General features: G+C 43.3%; 1 protein-coding gene and 1 long non-coding RNA gene across 2 annotated transcripts in view; one reads left to right on the top strand and one right to left on the bottom strand.

The window, feature by feature from the left end:
• hs6st3b (heparan sulfate 6-O-sulfotransferase 3b) overlaps window positions 1–16,711 on the top strand; it is a 37,612-nt gene extending 20,901 nt beyond the window's left edge. Inside the window, exon 2 of the mRNA XM_057044372.1 lies at window positions 15,418–16,711. Within this exon, the coding sequence (XP_056900352.1) occupies window positions 15,418–16,186 (769 nt within the window). The 3' untranslated portion in view covers window positions 16,187–16,711. The remainder of the gene's footprint in view (window positions 1–15,417) is intronic.
• LOC130532084 (uncharacterized) lies at window positions 5,295–19,838 on the bottom strand. Its single transcript, XR_008952259.1, has 3 exons — window positions 19,680–19,838; window positions 6,304–6,361; window positions 5,295–5,954 (listed from the first exon to the last, which is right to left on the bottom strand). It is a non-coding gene; the product is annotated as an uncharacterized LOC130532084 (long non-coding RNA).

Below are 19,838 nucleotides of genomic sequence, written 5' to 3'. Positions count from 1 at the left end.
CGCTGCAGCAAATGCACTGTTGCGTAAGCTGCAACTCTCCAGTAGCAGCAGAGCAGGCTGAGAGGTCGGCTGGCTTCTGCCAGGCCACCGTGTCTTAGCCGTGTTCTCCGGCACCCCTGACCTCAGCTGACAGCTGTTAGAGCAGGAAAACAACATCGGGGTGCAGAGGTCATGACCCTGACTTTCTGTGGTTGTGACAGCAGAATGAAACTAGCACTAAGGTAACAGAATGTTGTTTACTTCAGCCTAGAAACAAATACCTGGATCCTAAAATTTTCCATCACCTGTGCTTCTATACCGGTACTCACCTCTACCCCCCGCCCCCCCCTGCACATGAACTGCTCTCTCCCAGGACCTCCTTAACTCGTTTTCACAAATTTCTTTCTGTATTGGTTGAAATACTACATTTATTTTAATAAAACCTCTTCCAGTAAAGGTAATTTTCTTTGATTTGTTATGATGGCGCTAGGTCTTTATCCGTCACGTAATTTATCAGAATGATCATTTCATATCTGCATGTTTAAAACACAACAAATCTATTAGGCAGCCATTATGTCATCAATATTCATGAGACTCCAATGAATTTCTCTCATGTCTTCCGTTCTACCGCTTGTATGCAAATACACGAGGAGCTCTGGTGTGTTAATTATGTCATTTACATGAAAAGAATTCCAATCTGTCACTTCTGTATTTGGTGGTAATTGAATTTTCTGGCATTGTTGCCATTTTATAAGCAGATTCTTGATGATAATGAGTACAAATTGACTCTCTGACATATTGATTCCTGGGGCTTCATTTCATGCTGAGCCTTGGAAATGTTTCAGCCCGAGGAACAGAGAAGGGAGAGATTAAAGCTCCGAGAGGACATTTCTAATCAATGGAAAAGCAACCGATTGTTCTTCGTGGGAATATACACAATCCCCTGTCAGTCAACTGGACAGTCAGCCAGCCGTGCGCACGCTTGTTTTGTTGTCCATTCTGACCATGTTTGGGGAGGTGGAAGAAGAAAGCAGGTACATTATTCTGTGGTAAAGTGTCACAGTTTAAAGTGGCAAATTTACTTCAGAGCTGTTTTTACAGTCTGAGTCTGCCTCTATAAATGGAAGCAATGTCACTACAGGGGACAAAGATTCATTAAAGATGCAGATATGTCTGCAGGAAAAACTGCATTTATCATGAACAAACCGACTCCAACGCTAATGGAATGACTGTAGTCTTTAATAACACTTTGTTCTTGGTATTTTTTAGTTTAGCTCAGTTGTCTTTCTCCCTCTGTGGACTTGAAAGACTGAGCTATCTCACCAGAACAAAGCTGAAAGACGTTGGAGTTGACTTTCACTGGAATTGGTTAAAAAGGTCAAATTGCTCGATGCCAATTTTTGCTGTTTCGCTACAACCCCAAACCCTGTATTGGGCTTGTAATGTGTGACTAGAAGGGGCTCTTGTCCATATATCCTCTGTTTTCTGTATTTGATCACACCTGTGCAGAAATTACTTAATAATGGAAAGGTTAATAGCCAAATAGTTCACAGGTGATTAGCCTGTTCACTCTGCTGAGTTTTTTTCTCCAAAACAATCAGTAAAAGTGGTAAAAATCAACCAAATTGTTCACTAAAAACAGAGGATTCTCTTCAGTTCTGCTCATAACATTAATGATAATCATATCAAATGTTTTGTTTTTAATGTGCTTGTTTCATAAAGTAACAACAGCACAAAAAAGACAATTAATCTGATTCGTACCTCTCCTCCACCAGGGCGGTGGTAGCTCAGTCTGTCAGGGGCTGGGTGGAGAAGCAGAGGGTTCTCAGCTCGAGCCCCAGTGCAGACAAAACATGGAAGGTGTTCTGGTAGTAGGAGGAGAACACCTTCAGAGCACTGCCGAGGTACCCTTGAGCAAGGTACCCCCAAATGCCCTGTGGTGAACTGGTGACTCATCCAGGGGTGGACCCTGCCTTTGCTCATTGTGTACCCTCCCCAGGACCGATGAAGTGTTTAAGAAGATGAAGACCCCCCCACACACACACACACAGAGCAAAGCTGCCAACCATCTTTTCACTTTTATGATCTAATTTTTAATCTGAGCCCCTGACTCAGATAATGTGTGTATTTGGTCAACCTGCTGACCCGGCAGCCTGGAGATGAGTTTTGTGTCTGCAGATATCTGCCCCTACGCAGTGAAGGTGGGGATGTTCATCTTTCTTTGCCAGAGAGAACTCAGAGGGCAGCAAGGAACAAAAGCCATAATGAGTTTCTGGTTTTTGTTCCAACTTTGAAATATTGTGCTGTGCATAGAACGCTGTTTTAATTAGTTTTTTCTGAACTTCTACACTTTTAATCAGCAGACTAAAGTGAAAGGTTCATAGATCTGGCAGAGGAGTCAAAAGGTCTTTGTAAATTAAAAGTAAAGATGAAAAGCTCATAAAACTCATAATTCCAGTTTTAAATATCAGGTTTTTGAATTCACTGTCTTTAACTGATCGTTGCTAATGACAACACCTTAGACACTGATGTCAAATAAGCTGTCTTGAATATTAAAGTGGTGTCAATTCCTGTCTGAAGCTAGAAAAAGTGGCTACTTTCGTCGACATGAGATCTCAGCAAACAAGTCCTATATTTTACCTGTGGAGTTATGAGTTCATTTTACATGATAAATTCATTAGCTCTAAGATATCACCATCTCCAGAGCGCCAGTGTTTGATCAACTCAAGAACAAAGGTTGTGACTTGGCAAGTTGTTACCCTTAAATTTGCTTTGCTGCATTGAGCATCATTTAGCATTCATTAGCTGATGGTACCTAGTTTGCAGTCAGCTGCCTTTAGTTTTGGTGTTAGCTACAATTACCTGTTCACTGCACTTTTTACAATTTATCTGCAGTTAGATTGATCTAAATTAGCTAGAATGAACAATTACCTGCTCTAAATGGAATTGGTTTCCCCTAAACAATTACAGTTAGGCAATGATTAACTGTGTGTGTGTGTGTGTGTGTGTGTGTGTGTGTGTGTGTGTGTGTTGTGTGTGTGTGTGTGTGTGTGTGTGTGTGTGTGTATACACGCTGTGATGAACTGTAAAGGTAGGATTTATATATGTGCTGATATGAAGGATCTACCTTAGCACAGGAAAAGGAAGCTGCTGTAAATGTGCCATATATGTTCAGAACACATATTATATAAATATATGGAACAGACAAATTTATTGTGGATCTCTTGTGAAACCAGCTGGTTGCTGTGTCAGCACTGTTAGTGTGAAAGATCTATGTGTCATGGCACATTTGCTGGATGTAAAGTAAGGCTTGTACCCCCCCGATCAGCACACAGCCTACATTTTACTGCTAATTCCCCCTCATTACTATTTCATGTCTGATGTCAGAGAGAGCCCTGTCTTTGATTCGATGCCTGCTTTATAGAACAAATGTTTTTACAGGGGTGTCTTTGATCTCAGCACGTAGCTTCAATAAAGATGGCTGAAGGAATGGAACCTGCTTTGATCACAACCGTTGTTGCTTTGATGTGGAAGCAGTGATTCCAATACCAATAACTCTGAGTGTGCAACTATCACGTTATCAGGCAGTCTTATTTTTTTTTTTAAATGAAAAAGTCCCCTATTAGCTACTGTTAGCTTTCTTTACAAACTTGTTATCATATAGTAATGATGCAAAAATGGAAATGAGGGGATAAAACACAGTGAATAGTTTAGTTGTTAGTGAGAAACCCCAACAAAGATCAATTAATCAAGAAGAATTTCCAGCATACTCCGAAATATGTGAAAATGTTTTTTTTGCTTTATTGACGTAATGAATTCACTGTGTCATCTCTACACATATTTATCTGTCTGAACAGCTCCAGCTCTGCCCCCTCCCCTCACACGCCCTGAATGCTCAATTTATCTTCTTATTATCTATTTCCTATTTCTCTTTCTCTCCCCAGCATCCATTTATCTTCCGCATTAGAGCGCTCTCTCTCCCTCTTTCTGTCTAAATCCATATTCTCAGCAGTGTGGGGATTAGAGCCATATTGAAAACATTTCCAGTGCTGCTGGCTTGATTCTTCATGCCAAGCAGAGGCTGAAACCAGTTGCAGAAATGTAGATCATCAACCTGATCTGCAGGGCCTCTCCTCCCTCCCTCTCCCCCAGCTGGCCCGCTTGGAGAGATCAAATTTCGGAAACATTAATAACGCCGAACGGTGGTGGTTGTCAAAAACCAGCATCCATGCCGGTGTAACATGCCGGGGGAAGAGCCAGGAAAATCCTGCAGCTCTTCAGTGGCAGGAAATATATCCACATCGTTTGCCGTCCAATTTGCTCAACGCAGCTGACAACTGCATTAGCCGAGGTCCGTCCGTTTCAAACGGGCATTAAAAGAAATTAAAACTTTTATGCGCGATGATTACAGCTATTTCAGATGGAGAGAACTGTTTAAAAGTGCAATGATGACTGAAACAGCTGTTTTATTGCCCATAGACACGCGTGTAAATTATGAGCTGAGCGAATTTCTAGTGGTCGTTCTGCAAACCTATTTTTTTTACACCTCCGGAAGTCTCAGACTCTGTTGTTCATTATTAAATGCATCAATTACAACTCACCCAGGGTGGGAGTGTGAAACCCTCATGGTGGAATCATCCATAGACCTCCTTGTTGGCTCTTAAAAATGATTAACTGTGATAATGTCCATATTATTTATTAGTAATTTCCTGTTCTTGTGTTAAAATCTAGATAATAAATCTGGATGCAACTGTCATGGACCCTGTATTTGAGCTAATCTGATGGTATTTAAAGCACATTAAGGCCTCTGGACTCACTATATTTAAACAAAAACTCGATGAAATCTGTTGGTTTAGAGGTTTTGGTGCTGTCTTCAGCCTCCCCTCAGCCCTGCAGGACAGGTTAGCATCTTGTTTACTTTGAATGGCCCTCAGATTTTCTGTGTTGGTTTATTCTTGCTGATCTCATCAGCCAGTTTCCCAGCAGCAGCCACAGCACTCTGTCTGCCTCCTAAATTTGGCAATAAATTTAATTTAAATTTCTTTATATTCTCCAGCGCTGTGATGCTAAAAACAGATTGCTGCTTTATTGGAATTTGGAGTCTCGCTAATAGTGAATAAATGAAAAAAGCTGCGTTTTGTCTTTGTACTTCTTTGTACATACGTGTTTTATTAACAATAAAAAGTCATTCCACAGATCAATAGGGTACAGATCCAAATAATTCCCAGTTCAGGATTTAATTATGTAGATTTGGTGAAGACCTGCATGTCATCCATCCATCCATCCATCCATCCATCCATCCATCCATCCATCCATCCATCCATCCATCCACCCACTCACCCATCCATCATCCATCCATCATCCACCCATCCATCCATCCACCCATCCATCCATCATCCATCCATCCATCCACCCATCCATCCATCATCCACCCATCCATCCATCCATCCATCCATCCATCCATCCACCCATCCATCCATCATCCACCCATCCATCCACCCATCCTGGTACCTGGTAAAAAGCAAATACATTTCCTAACAATGTCATCAACATTTTACCAGGTGCCGCCTCATTTCACATTAGAAGTTTGCAACCTAAAGTCGGGGATTTTCTCCCAATTGTAGATGACCAGAGCAGAAACCATTATGCTTTCTTTGTTGGTCACTAGGTAACGGTCTTGTGATGACGGGGTATGAGGCTTGGCAACACTCGGGGTGATGGTGACGGCGGTCTTCATAATCACAGTAATTCCACAAAGAAAAATATCTATGAGTTGCACAACTGCTGAGAGATGAAATACAAAAGCATGAAAGCATGGAGCTTTGTGAGATGAAGCAGCCAGATCTTCCTGGTTCCAGCTCTCTGTCATGTGCTGCGTCTCCGCCGCCTGCGTGCGCCCTCGCATCTCTTCTCCAGCTGTATCATTAATTCAAGGACCATGCTGGTGCACGCCTCGTCTCCTCCTCCACCGTCTCCTGGAACAATTTTTGGAAGTGAGAGATGATAAGAGGGGTCTTTTATTCGACAGCTTGATTTTCCCTGCTTTATAATTGAAACTGCACCGACATATTACAACGCCTGATTGGCCTGAAATTACAGAACAGTAGGGAGACACATTTCCTGTCTTAGATCTACATTTATCTGAGCATATTTCCTCCAATTTTGTATTAATTTCCTCTGTAGACCAACTCGCTGAAGCCATGGGTGGAAGTGGAAATGCTCCTGTCCATTTTAGCAGCATTTCACACTGGAGACGTCCTGTACTTTGCCGTTGGTGTGTCACTGTGTACATTACTGTGTTGACACTGCCTATCTGCCGCTCACATCTTTGTTCTCTGCCAGCTGATGAGCAGAGGAGGTCAAACAGGTGCTCCCCGAGGAGCTGAAATGAGAAGACAGATCTCATTAAAGATACACAGCGATTCAGATCAGCGCCAGATGGTGCAACAACTGCATTCTTAGCTGATTTCTCTAGAGGTGTGTTCAATCTTCGCCCAGTGTACAGCTAGGAATTTAGGTCCTATCTTCCCCAAAAGGTTTTTCACCTGGGCTCAATGCAGCAAGGTCACTCTTTGTGTTACATTATTGGATAAGGGCTGAGCATCGCCTGAAAAATGCCAGGTGCTTCACGACTCTTTGGTCCACCATCGGCAATTTTCGGGCATGTTTATTCCTCGTAAAAAGGCAGTCTAGAAAAGAGCGTGCACGGCATGTGCACACCGTGTCAAGTGCACACAATGCTAGCTTCCTGACAAGTAAATGAAAGGTCCCAGCGTTCCCCTTGTTTCTTCCCAGGTGACACCAGCTGTCCCCATTCCGTCACCATCAAAAGCCCAACAAGATGCGGAGAACATCAAAAAAGGTCCATTATGGGCTGCGAGGGGGAGCGCAGACACATTAAGGAATGGTATTGGTTACAAATAATACATGTCTCCTGTCTCATCTCGACTGAGAGAAACAGAACAGCACAGAGAGGCACACACATGCGCTGCCGAGATCTCGCGTGGTGACTCACACATGTTCATGCTAGAAACTGCCCCATTTTCCCTCTAAATATGCAGCCCCGACACCTGATCCACATATCACACAATCTTTATTTCCACCACAGCGTTGGCAGAAGGTCTAAAGACCAACAGCCAGTCAGAGTTTCTTACAAATTCAGTTCCACAAACTTTAATGGATTGACCTCATTAACCTTTTAAAAGCTTACTGGTTCATTGTAGCACAAAGATTGGCCATAGACAACTCGCTATATTATATCATCCAGTGTAAAACAACTCTGGAAAACCACACTGTAAATTCCACTGACTCTTTTTCAGAAAACATAAATAGTCTGAGTTGTATTTCAAGTGAAAAGAACGGCAAGAATCGTAGCTGCTACATTCATTTTTAACAGCAACATATGTTTTGCAGTGAGCTAATCAGATAAGAAACATGCTGGGTTGGTGTTAATTAAGATCACAGTTACTGGTGCTCGAATTCTCATTGCAGCTGTGCTGGTACAGTAACTGTAAGTGATTTGATCGTTATGCATGCTAATGAAGGATGTGCAGTGTTTGGATTAAAGTGAAAAGAGCCTAACTGATGCAAGGAGACGCGTAGCTCAGGGAAACGTCAGCGCGTGTGGTGTGAGAGCACCTCGGAGCTTCTGCAGCTGGAGGACACCACTTTATTCTGTCCTGGTGAAAGTGAACACTGACCCAGCGCTGCTCTACACGTGAAGACCCAAAGATGGAACCTCAAAACTCCAAAGGCGCCCTCTTTTCCTTTGAGGGATGCCATTAAGTTGTGAGGCGTTCATGTCTTTTTAATGAGAGAGCTAAATTGCCTTCTTACGCAGTGATTTCAGTGCAAATGAAAACCTTGTGGACTGTGAATGTCAAGCAGACGACTAAATGTTCCTCAGCACGCTGTGTGCCAGGAGCCGGAATATTAGAATTCGCACTGACAGCCTTGTGACGAGGCCCAGTGCTAGTCTGTGCTGGACTGATTGAAAATGTAATGAATCAAAAGCACAATTTGGCTCTTTCACAATGCTGTCATTACAGGAAAATGTAAAGGTTAAATCAGAGGTGCCGCATACTAGAAATATCAATCACCACAGTCAGTGTACATATAGTTTAATAGCTGGCTGTTTCATGTGGATCTTAATATTCACATTTTTAAACTGTATAGCCACAGAATTTTACATAGTTAATTTATTATGACCTTTAAAAAAAATCCTAAAAGTGTTTTAAATATGACTAACACTATAAATTCAAGTGGAGCCGTTAACATTTAAAGCAGAAGTCTGCAGCTTCATTTAAAAGAGCTTTGTAAACTGTCCTCTAATGGGTTTTCTTCTGCCTTCTGACATTTATCTCAGAATGAATTTGCAGGAGTGGTTTTCATAACGTTGACTTCATAATGTTGAAAGTTGTTAAAGATAAAAGGAAAATATAATGTTATATTATAGGGACGTATATCGACTGATAGAGACAGTTTGTCAGTGCCTCCACCTTCTCCAACTTTAGCGAATTTGATAATGAACAGCTCAGAACACCACTGGCCTGTCGCCTTGTCTTCTAGAGACTCGGTCTTGGCTTCTTGTCCATCTATTTGTGATTCTCTTCCTTTGCTCCATATTCAAAATTGAAGCTCGTAAGAATGAAATAAACAAGTTTGTATGCTTAATCCTTAAATAATACAAGTTCCTGCAGTGGAAGAGAGGCTCATGTCTCACCTGTTCATCACAACAAGACAGAAAAGATGTGGTCTGGTTTTGAGGTAATTCCTGGTTTTCCCAAGGATTCCACAAAGTGACTGGAGCTATCGAGACAACCATTAAAAAAGGGAATTCAGTGCTTTGTATCACGAATACAAAGACAGAGGGTTTAAAACAATGTGTGTTGGACTGATAATGTTCAAGAACTGCAAGATTTATTTGATGTATTGTAAGAATTTAGCGGGCTTATCTTTAAGATTGGTTTGCCTCAGATATGGTGACGGTCATATTTCACCAGTTAAACCCAGTTTTTGACTGAACGGACAAACGGACTGGTTCTGTGTCAGGCGTCAGGATAAACGCTCCGTTCCATCAAGTGTCTCGGTAACAGTGACAATAGAGCAGCTCTGGTTGCACGGACATTGCCGCGCCGCACTGAAGGAAGCTCGCAGGTGAATTAATGACTGCTGCATTCCAGACGGACAACTCCTGGCTGTTGTGGGAGAGATCACTCGTTTCTTAGAACGAGCCATTGCCGCTGTTTCATGTCCACTTTAACTCATTAGCTCTTTCTGAGCCAGTGAAGACACGGCATCATTAAGAGAGTTCACCTGAAAATCAAAGATTCAAGCATACAAACACAGGCCTGGCTACAGATTACTGCTGTTAGCTGCGGTAACAAAATATTGAAATATTGAAGAAATTCTGAGGAATTAATTATTTTTAATAGAGGAAGCATTAACAGGTGCTCTGGAACATTATTAATAATATTATTTTGTGCTGTGTATCTATTGTATTTGTCTACTTCCTGGCACAGACAGCACTGAATCTGATATTCTTTCATGCTCTGGAGTCACAATCCAGTCATTCTTCACCATCAAATCTAATTTAACAGTCTAGCCATTCTAATTAAAGTTTCTAGGCTCTCAGTGTAGATGCAGACATACAGCTAGTCAGACTGTTAATGGAAATTGTCACAGTTTTCCAGTTATAAAAACACGTCTTCATAAAAGTATCTTAAATTGAATTCAATTTTGATTTATATCGTGTCTGTTACAATTGAGATTGTCTGGAGCTCTCCGGAAAACCTTGTGCAGGGCCTCGTAGGCTCACCTAGACAATAATGTTTGCAATAAAAATGACAGCAATCAAAAGTTCATTGTTCTTGAGTTGTGGTAATTTAAGCACCATGCTCACAGTGTAAAGAACAACATTACATTTTGTGACTCAAAGGAGACAGCATGCTCACAAGCTGAGGTAAAATTATTTTCTTCACTGGCATCTTTAAGCGATTTTATGTCTATGTTGATGAGAGTTAGTGCCCATTCTTACCCCGCTGTAATAAACGACAGCTAAAATTGCACCATTAAATGAATAGGCAATCAAAAGCAGATTGATAGTCAACTCTTGGCACAGCGTGGAGTCGCAGGAACACAGAGGGATATGAACTCAGCAGCAGGAGTAGTCTGACGAACGTCAGGAAAGTGTCGTGGCTCCACAAAGGCTGTTTGACACGACCGCTGTGGTGAACACCCAGGAGAGGCCGCTATTCAGACTGGCTGGAGTCACAACTGGAGAGGCAGAGCCGGAGATCAAGCTTTGGTGCTTTTAGCTAAATCTGTTTAAGGACACACAAGTGATTAGTGATCACAGCAGCCAAGAAGCACTACAGGGAGAGGCTGGATGGCTTCTACACCACTGCGGACCCCGGACTACAGGACCACCATCAGCCCCAACAACAGCCTACCGGACAACTTCAATACCTTTTACACCTTCAAGACCTCACCGGGACACTTCCTCCCTCCCCCTCACCAACCATATCATCAGACCAATTACTCAAGGCCCTGAGGAAGATCAAGCCCCACAAGGTAGCTGGACCAGACAATATCCCTGGGTGGGCCCTCAGAGCATGTGCCAACAAGCTGGCTGATGTTCTCACCTCCATCTTCAACCCTTCCCTTAGCCTGAGTATTGTTCCACCCTGCTTCAGGAGCCCAACCATCGTCCCCCTCCCCAAGAAGAGTCTACCCACCTGCACGAACGACTAGAGGCCAGTAGCACCCACTCCAATCATTATGAAGTGTTTCTAGAGAGTGGTGCTGACCCACATTCAGAGCAGCATACCAGACACCCTGGACCCCCTGCAGTATGCCTACCGGCCCAACAGGTCTACCTCAGATGCCGTTGCTGCTGCCCTACACTATTCCTATGGTCATCCCTCACAAACTCACCCACAAACTGTCCACACTTGCTCTGCATCACACCCTCTGTGACTGGTTCCTGGACTTTCTGACTGGCAGGCCCCAGTCTGTCAGGATCGGAAACTGGACTTCAGCCAGCATCATTACAAACATTGGCACCCCTCAGGGATTTGTCCTCAGCCCCATCCTCTTCTCCCTGTTCACCCACGACTGTGTCACCTCCCACAAGGACAACATCATCCAAGAGTTCGAGGACGACAGCGCGGTGATAGGACACATCACTGACAGGGCGAGGCGGCCAATAGAAGGAAGGTGGCCAGTCTGGTGTCATGGTGTGAGGACAACAACCTCACCCTCAGCACAGACATGTAAGACCACACAGCTGGTCAAGAGGGCTCAACAGCGGCTGTATTTCATGAGGAGGTTGAGGAAGTTTGGCATGTCGCAGGAAATCCTCAGTTATTTGGTGAGGACTGCCGAGAGGATCACCAGGACTCCGCTGCCCTCCCTGCAGAGCATCCACCACCGCAGAGTCCGCAGTAGAGTTGCCTCCATCTTGAAGGACCCCACCCACACTTCACACTTCTGCCCTCAGGCCGGAGGTACACAAGTGTGAATGCAGGACTTCCAGGCTGAAGAAGTCCTGCACAACTGCCAGCAGACTCCTGAACAGTTGACAGGACTTACAACCACGCACTACCTCACACAATAGATTTGCACACATCCCTCTGAACATTTGCACATATCCGCGCTGCATTTGCACGTTACTATTATTTGTATGTAACCAAAGTACTTCTTGACTATTTCTTTTTGCACTATTTCTTTTTTAATTTTTTTTTTTTTTGTACTATTTTCATATTACGTTTTAAAAAAAAAAAAAAGTTTGTTCTGGCATTTCTTGTGGGAAGCAATGTAAGAATTCTGCTGTACAAGGAACTTTTTTCTTCTATACATACGACAGTCAACTTAAATCTGGATCTGAATTAGTTTTGGCTCCAATATTGATGACAAGAACAGACAAAACAACTAAATGTGTTTTCAGTCCTATCCGCCAAAGATCTGGCTGATCTGCACCTCTTTGCTTTTGCATTTATTCAAAACCTTTTGAAGACAAAGTGCCATTACACATTTTTTTTCCTTTAAGAATGTTTTACATATGAGTTAGAAGGCTGGAGAATGAGGGCCCGAGTGCAAAAAGAGGAAGTGAGGCGTAGAAACAAAGTCTGGCGTGGAAAAATCTTTAATCCAATAAGAAGCAGGTGGTCATACGTGAAATAGTTAACAGATTCAGGCAACCAAGCAGATAAGGGGCCAGCAAAGATCCAAAATCACATCAGACAAACAAGACGTACCTCAAGCAGTGATACAAAGACAGGGAATACATGATGGGGTAGAAGGTAAAAACCATAATCAACTAATGTGGGGAAAAAAGAAAGAAAGAGCAGAAAAGCTGACTACAACAACAGGGAAGACAAACTTTCAAAATAAAACAGGAAACTCAAGAAAACTTACAATACAGATTCTGGCATTGGGGGCACTTTATTTAACACGGAGCCAAAAAATCTAACTCTAGCAAGCTTTGAAATTCTTTGGCGGAAGCAAAAAGCTTCCATCTATCCAACAACTCTGATTCTTGAACCGGTGCTCTGATTCTTGTCTGTACAGTTCTATGGTAGAATACAGGGATACTGATGGCATCTCCAGGGTTCTAGTTACAGGAAACATTCAATAAATAAGAGAGCCGAGAGCCTCTCGAGGTCCCTGGATGAACAAACAAGGCACGCCTTTTGAAAAAGTACAGGTATTAACAATTCAATTACTGGAACTTATCAATTATGAAGCGTTATCAACCTTTGCACTTTTTTAAATCATAGGAGAGTGTTATATAAGTGTGATGTTGCCATGATCAACACAGCCGTCCCCAGAGGAGGACGGCATTAAGATGTTTTTAAAAAGGTTGCAGAGGAGTAATGGAGGGAGATCAAAGCGGTTACATCGTGAGAATACATCAAAGAAGCCAGCAGAGTGTAAACACACAACACACACAAACACACACACGCTGTCCTGCTCAACATCAGTCGGTTCCAGTGTTAAACCGGGACATATGTTGTCTTTTCTCATTTACTGCTGGCTGCGCCAGCCTTTTTTGTGTCTGTTTATATGTTGTGTAATTATTTTTACTCCTACCACAACAATACGCAGAAACTCCCTCACGTTAAAATCTGTGTGAGGGCCTTGATCTGTAGGCGCCACCCTGTGCTCGAGCTGAAATTTCAACCCTGTAATCCCACTGAAGCGGTGAGCTGAAATGGCGTCACTGATGATAATTACAGGGAGTTAAATGTAGTTTGTCACATTGGCCTTTTGGCTCAGAATGAACCTCTTCTTTTGTGATTTTTGTTTTTGTTTTTTTCTCTGTTTCCCCCATTTTATGCCTCAAATCATGATTTCCTTTCAAAATTTTGATTGTTTTATTTGACCAAATCAAGAAAAATAACTGATGCCTCTTCAATATGCCAGGTGAACTCTGAATCAGTCACAGTCACAAATGTTTCCCGTCTAAAACAGTTTTTGGCGTGACAGAAAAGTAAAGAAACTTTGCAACAAGAGAATTTTGGCACAATTTTCTCAAACAGAATAATCAGAATGGAGAAAATAAAGTTTAGCACACTGTAAATTATTAATTCTCATCTACTTAAATGGGACTTTGAAATGATATTACTCCGCTTTGCACGTCTCGTCGTCATTGTTTCCATTTTATCCAAGACTTTGAATCCCTCTTTTATCTTTGCTTAATGGATCTCCTTTCACTGGCGCTGTGGTGAAGCAGGGGTGCTGCAGCTTTAGTTCTCTCTGCTGGAATGAGATGCAATAGGCCTTCCGTCCATTATTGATTCAGGATTAAAACAGGCACTTGACTCCAGCTAAGGGCGTAATCACCTGGGTCTTATCGTTCCACTGACAAATGGAGTAAAGAAAAAATTCCCTGATATTGTAAATATATTACTATATAATTACGGTTTTTATCTATCAAGAATTTTGTCACTAGGCATTTCAAGAACCAGTGAGGTGATGAGGTCTTGTCTGTTCCCTTGGTAAAAGTGTTCCCTCTGCTTTTGAATCAAAAATAACCACAGAGGTGGTCCTGATGATAACGGAGGTCAGCGACGAGACAAGCCTGTTGGTTTGAGCCCCGCCCTGCTCACCAAACCTCTCATCTCATTCTGGAAAAAACCTCTGCAGACTTGATGATCCTGATGCATCCGGACACTGATGGTACATGCAGCTGACCTTTCGGGCCGTTGAGTGCACTCAAACAACACTCACTGCGTGTGTTTACATCCCTGAGACAATTTAATGAGGATGTATCCTCTGTCAGACGACTCTGGGGGGCGAGCGGCTGCATGCAGCCGCTGCCACCAGGGCTTTAATCACAGCCCTCTGTCTGCCTGACACACGCAGGGCACCGCTGCCAGGCTGGCCTTCTAATGGCACTCCTGCAGCACGCATGCAGCACGCATGCAGCACGCATGCGACAACTTTTGTGTTTTGTTCTGCCCGAGATTGAAACTTCACAGACTTTGTTGCACAACTGTAGCCTGGAAAAAGCCGCTCTAAGGTTGTATGTCCACAAACTACCAGAGTCCATGCTGGTGCTCAAGCTGGAGCGTTGATTGAGCTTAGAGCAGCTTCAGAATGAACTCCCAGTCCACTTTAACTGCTCAGGCTGCTCTCTGAAGGGACGGTCCCGTATAAAATATTGACGTGGCACTCACACCACATCACCTCAGGAGCTTTACCTGACCGCCTGTCAGCCAGAGTGCACTTTGACATGTGCCCTTTGTGAATCTAAGAAAATAAAGTTTTGTTTATTGAATGTTCTTGAATGTTCTTTGGTCGACACTTCTGCGTTCACCTCTTCTGGTCTGCTCCCTCTTTTTTTCTGAGGACATGCTCGGGCTCTGCATTAATGTGTTTGAGTTTCCATTTACGTCTTGAATTGAAGTTATTCTCCACATATGCAGGTGTTGGAATCCTGCGCTACAGAATCATCTGGAAGCAGAAAATCATTACTGATGCAGGGTTCTGCTGTTCAAAGGCTATAGTACTTTGGCAAGCAGTATCGCCATGGTAGCGAGCGCATTTTTTAAAATAAATTTATCGCGAACATAAAGAATTAGACAGGCGCGGATTAAGGTCGCTGGTGGAATGGTGGATTTTTTTTTTTTTTTTACCTCATTTTGCTTTTATTCTCCCCCCCTGAAAATATCACATGCTCCTAAAAATTAAGGACTCATTGATTTTTATTTTGATTATACCTCATTTGTGTGTTCTACTTCCCCCTTTGTGACTCTGATCATTAGGAAGTGGTTAAATATTGGATCAGATATTTGGCTGGAAAGGTTCAACCTTGAGGCTGAAGTGACCATCTGTTGGTACGATGCACGACAGCCCCCTGCGATAATGCCGATGATGCTGACGCTGATGATGATGATGCTCGCAGCTCTCTGACTGTGTTTGTTTTGGCTGCAGGAACTTCTACTACATCACCATGCTGCGTGACCCAGTCTCCCGCTACTTGAGTGAGTGGAAGCACGTGCAGCGTGGAGCCACGTGGAAAACCGCCCTCCACATGTGTGACGGACGCTCCCCCACCCAGGACGAGCTGCCCAACTGCTACAGCGGTGATGACTGGTCCGGCGTCACCCTGACGGACTTCATGAACTGCCCGTCTAACCTGGCCAACAACCGGCAGGTGCGCATGCTGGCCGACCTGAGCCTGGTGGGCTGCTACAACCTGTCATCCACCAACGAAAGCCAGCGGAATCACATCCTTCTCAGCAGCGCCATGAGCAACCTGAAGAACATGGCCTTCTTCGGCTTGACTGAGTTCCAGCGCAAGACGCAGTACTTGTTTGAGCGGACGTTCAGCCTCAGGTTCATCTCCGCCTTCACGCAGATCAACAGCACGCGGGCCTCCAACGTGGATCTGAGCGAACCTGTGCGCCAGCGCATCGAGGAGCTCAACTTCCTTGACGTGCAGCTGTACGAGTACGCCAAGGACCTGTTCCTCCAGCGTTTCCAGTTCACCCGGCAGAGGGAGCATCAGGAGGTGCGCTTAAAGAGGCGAGAGGAGAGGCGCTGGCTGAGGGAGCAGAAAGAGCAAAGCCCACCATGGCCGCTTAAACGCAGAGGGGGAGGGAGCTGGGGAGGGAGACGGGGGGGCGGCTCAGAGAAAGGGGCCGGTGGTGACTTCTCCGCCACCACAGAGGACTACACAAGCCAAGTGGCTCGGTGGTGAGGCTTTGGTCTGCAGAGAGAGATTACTTTTACCTTTGACTATCTCTCTAACACATCTGCTGTCTCACCATTAATCTGTCTCCTGCATCTGTTTGTTTTTCCCTCCGCTTCAGTGTGATCCAAGCTCTCTGCTGTTTCTTCATGAAAACTGCCAAGTCTGTGAGTCCCACAGCAGCTCTGCCTTGGAGTTCCCTTTGGTGTCTTAAATCTCTAAATGCTGTCTGTATATTTTTATCATTTATGGTTTTGCCTTGTTTCTCTATTGTGATGAATACGACAGCAAACTGAGGGGTAGGGGTGGTGGGGGGACACACACAAAAAATGATCAAAGCTGTAAAAGATTGTGCTGCGTTGAAATGTCAGATCCACTGTAGAACTGATGAATGCCGTTGTTACTGTTGCATTCGGCAGGAAACAGGAAAACTAAGGTTCTTACTTATGGTTGCATGTCTACATTATGTCCACATTATATTGAGAAAAATATACAAGTGCTGTAAGCCATGCTTAATAAAACAAATGCAAATGATGTGTTGTATTTCTGATTTGAAGACAATGAGCCACTCTTAAAAAAAGATCTTTTATTTATTAATCTTATTATAAATGTGTGCTACAGGTAAAACTCTCTTTAGTATCTTTTTTAAAAAGGAGGTTTTTATTAGACCCCAGAAAGGTGTAAATACCGTTTCTAAACGTGTGAGTACATTAGCATTGAAGTTAGCACCATGCTTTCAAGAGCTACCTCGCCTCTTTCTAGATTTTGGGGATTTGATCCCAGGACCTTTTGCACCCCAGGCAAGAATCAAACCTTGACCCGGACCAACTAACCACACAATACACTTTCATATACATATTTCATATCCATAAGCCCTTTGTGTATGGCAGCTGTAGCACACCCTCCGTTGCTGCACACAAAGGCTGGCATCAATCTAGCAGGTTGAACCCGAGTGGTGATTACTGGTAGTCTTTCAAACAGAGGAGGCTGGAAGTCCTGTGGCCAATAGTATGAATAATTAAACTAATGAAGCAATATTGAAAATGTTGAAATTATGTGTAATAGTTCAAGCAATAGTCAAGCAATTTCTCCAAGCAAATTCTAAGAAATGCTTTGTCGCTTTTCTTTTATCGACTTCACTAGCAAAATCCATGATGGGACTGAGCTCCTAACGCTAAAATGACTGGACAGATCTCAAAATAGCGGTGAATCTGTCTTTCAACCAATCCCCCAATCATCACACAGGAAGCCCGGCGTCCAGGTCAGCCGAGGCCAGCCCACTGCTCCACTCACCTCCAGAGAAGCTGAGCTTCCAGGGGTCGGACAAAATCGTTTATCCAACGACTGTCCCATTTCATGCAATTACAAATCCGTGTTCCGCACAGTCCTATTGTAGAGAATGGATACTGGGCTTCTACGGTCAAATGCACTGACGCTACTGAACCTTATGAGAGGTGAACAAATCAAATCGAGTCAGTTGATAAGCAGCTCATCCTGAACAAACTCATCTTCAAAATAAATGTGCTCTAACACATTTGTAGTCAATTAAATGTCAACTCAACTGAAGATATTAGACCATTTAATTTTTGACATTTTATTGGAAGCTGAGCTTCCGTTGTCGTCTTAGAGAAAACGCCTCTGGCCAGGAGGGACTCAGATCCCTGTAGCGTGAGATTGCATACCTTTAATGGTTTAGCCTGGTCTCAAGAGCGGTGATTTGAAGAGTACTGATGGCTTTGCAACCTTTTTACAAGGGAGCTGGATATCCAAGTCTCAAGGAGCTTATGGATGGAGACCACAACAGACCATACAGAAGAAGCTCAGAAGTCCCCACTGCCCACCATAATTTATAAGATGGAATGCAGGCTATTTTACTTGGAGCAAAGCTTCAAAGCTGTTACTTTTAATTGGCACCGCTCTGGTGTTCTTTACACTTCAAGTATTGTTTCATTTTCACAGGAACTCTAAATTAACATCTTGTGTTGGGTATCATGCATCTGTTTTAAGCACTTTTGGCAACTTTTTTGGTGTTTTGTTAAAAAAAAAATTAATAGCAGCATATTTTACTCACTTAACGGCTGCTGGACGTTGCACATTGTCTGGAAGTTTCAGGAAAAAAGTTGGACATGACGTAAAGCCAAAATCCCTGATGCAATTTCTCTACAACAGCCGTGACGTGACATGAAGAGCGATGAAGACACAGAGAGAAAATGTTCCCCAAATCCCCCAATCATTCAAAAATAATCCAGTGTTCTTTCAAAATTGTTGGCAAAATTGCACCGCAAATGTGGAAAAAAGTCACCTGCGTGGCACTAAATTACCAATAAGACTGCATCTGCTCTCCTGCTGTGGCCTGAATAAAAATAGAGTGCATCGCCGACAAGAGATGGATAAACCAGGCAGGTAAACGATGTAGAAAAGACAATATTTTTGTTTCAACACCTGGAGATACAATAAACCACGATCCTTAGGTGAGTACTCCTTAAATTCACATAGCAGAAGCCTATACTAGGCTAAATTATTGCATTTGTAAGTTCTCTCAATACTATTTTTTAGTCATTTTTGTGAATAATTTATTTTGGAAAAATGGGTTGCTGAGCGGAAAAGTTGGTAAACAGAAGGAGTGATGAAATGTGGCTGGGATGTGACCCGACTGCGAACGAGATGATCAGCATTCAGTTCTCACGCCTGTGTCCGTCACACTGGCTGCTTTTTACATGTTTGTAGAGCACACAGCCACGGCACCGTGGGCAGCGGCGAGCGAGCCCAGCACCAGCGTCGCACCAGCAGCCTACAGGAGAACTGGCCCCAAAGCACTCGAGCAGAGAAATGAAACATGGCTGTAGTTTCCGGTCCCGTAAAGCCAATCCTTGCATTGAAACATGAAGTTGAAATAAAGCTAGTCTTCCTCAGCTTTAACAGCAGGTTTTTTGCCTCTTATCTCATGTTCACTCAAAGGACCTTCTGGCAGATTAAAAGTGTACTAAATGCCCAGAACAACTAGCTGCGGTTAAAACAATAAATTCTCAGTCTTCTTCTGAAAAAACAACACCAAAGAAATGCTGAAATAAAAGCCAACAAAGACACTGGAGGGACGCGTCAGGTTCTGCAGGCTCGGTGGATGAATGGGAAAGAACAGGGGAAAATCTGGGATTTTTACATATCATGGGAGGATGTCGCCTGCGATTTGGCACAATGCCATTTTCATCTAAAGAGTATTATTTTCAACCTTTGCAATAAAGTTTAAGCTGTCATTTTATTCTAAATCATATTCAGTGCCTGAGTGGCAACACCTTAAATCCTGATGGGTTGCGATTATGTGGATGTTGAATCTGGACTGAATCAGAAAAACATGTTCTATGTCCTGTTTGATGCTCATCTCTGTCCTAAATCAGGAGATTTCAAAGTTAAATACACCTGCGGAGTGCCCCACCACCAACTAACCTGAAACCACTGCATATTCTCAAATAACTGAATGGATGAAAGTATCGAAACGACCCACCTGAACTCATCTGACCTTTGAGCCGAAGCAGCTTCACCTGAGGTGTGACGCTAGCTACAGGTCTGTCTGGCAGCTCTCATTGGTGCAGACAGATCATTTTTCAAAGATCTGCATTTTCTTCCTTCTCACGCTGCTGGTCAGTGTATCAAAGTGAAGCTT

Source organism: Takifugu flavidus, chromosome 1 (genome assembly GCF_003711565.1).
Source record: "Takifugu flavidus isolate HTHZ2018 chromosome 1, ASM371156v2, whole genome shotgun sequence".
Taxonomy (NCBI): Eukaryota; Metazoa; Chordata; class Actinopteri; order Tetraodontiformes; family Tetraodontidae; genus Takifugu; species Takifugu flavidus.
Note: the sequence above shows the minus strand (reverse complement) of the source record. Positions and strands in the feature narration are given on the sequence as shown.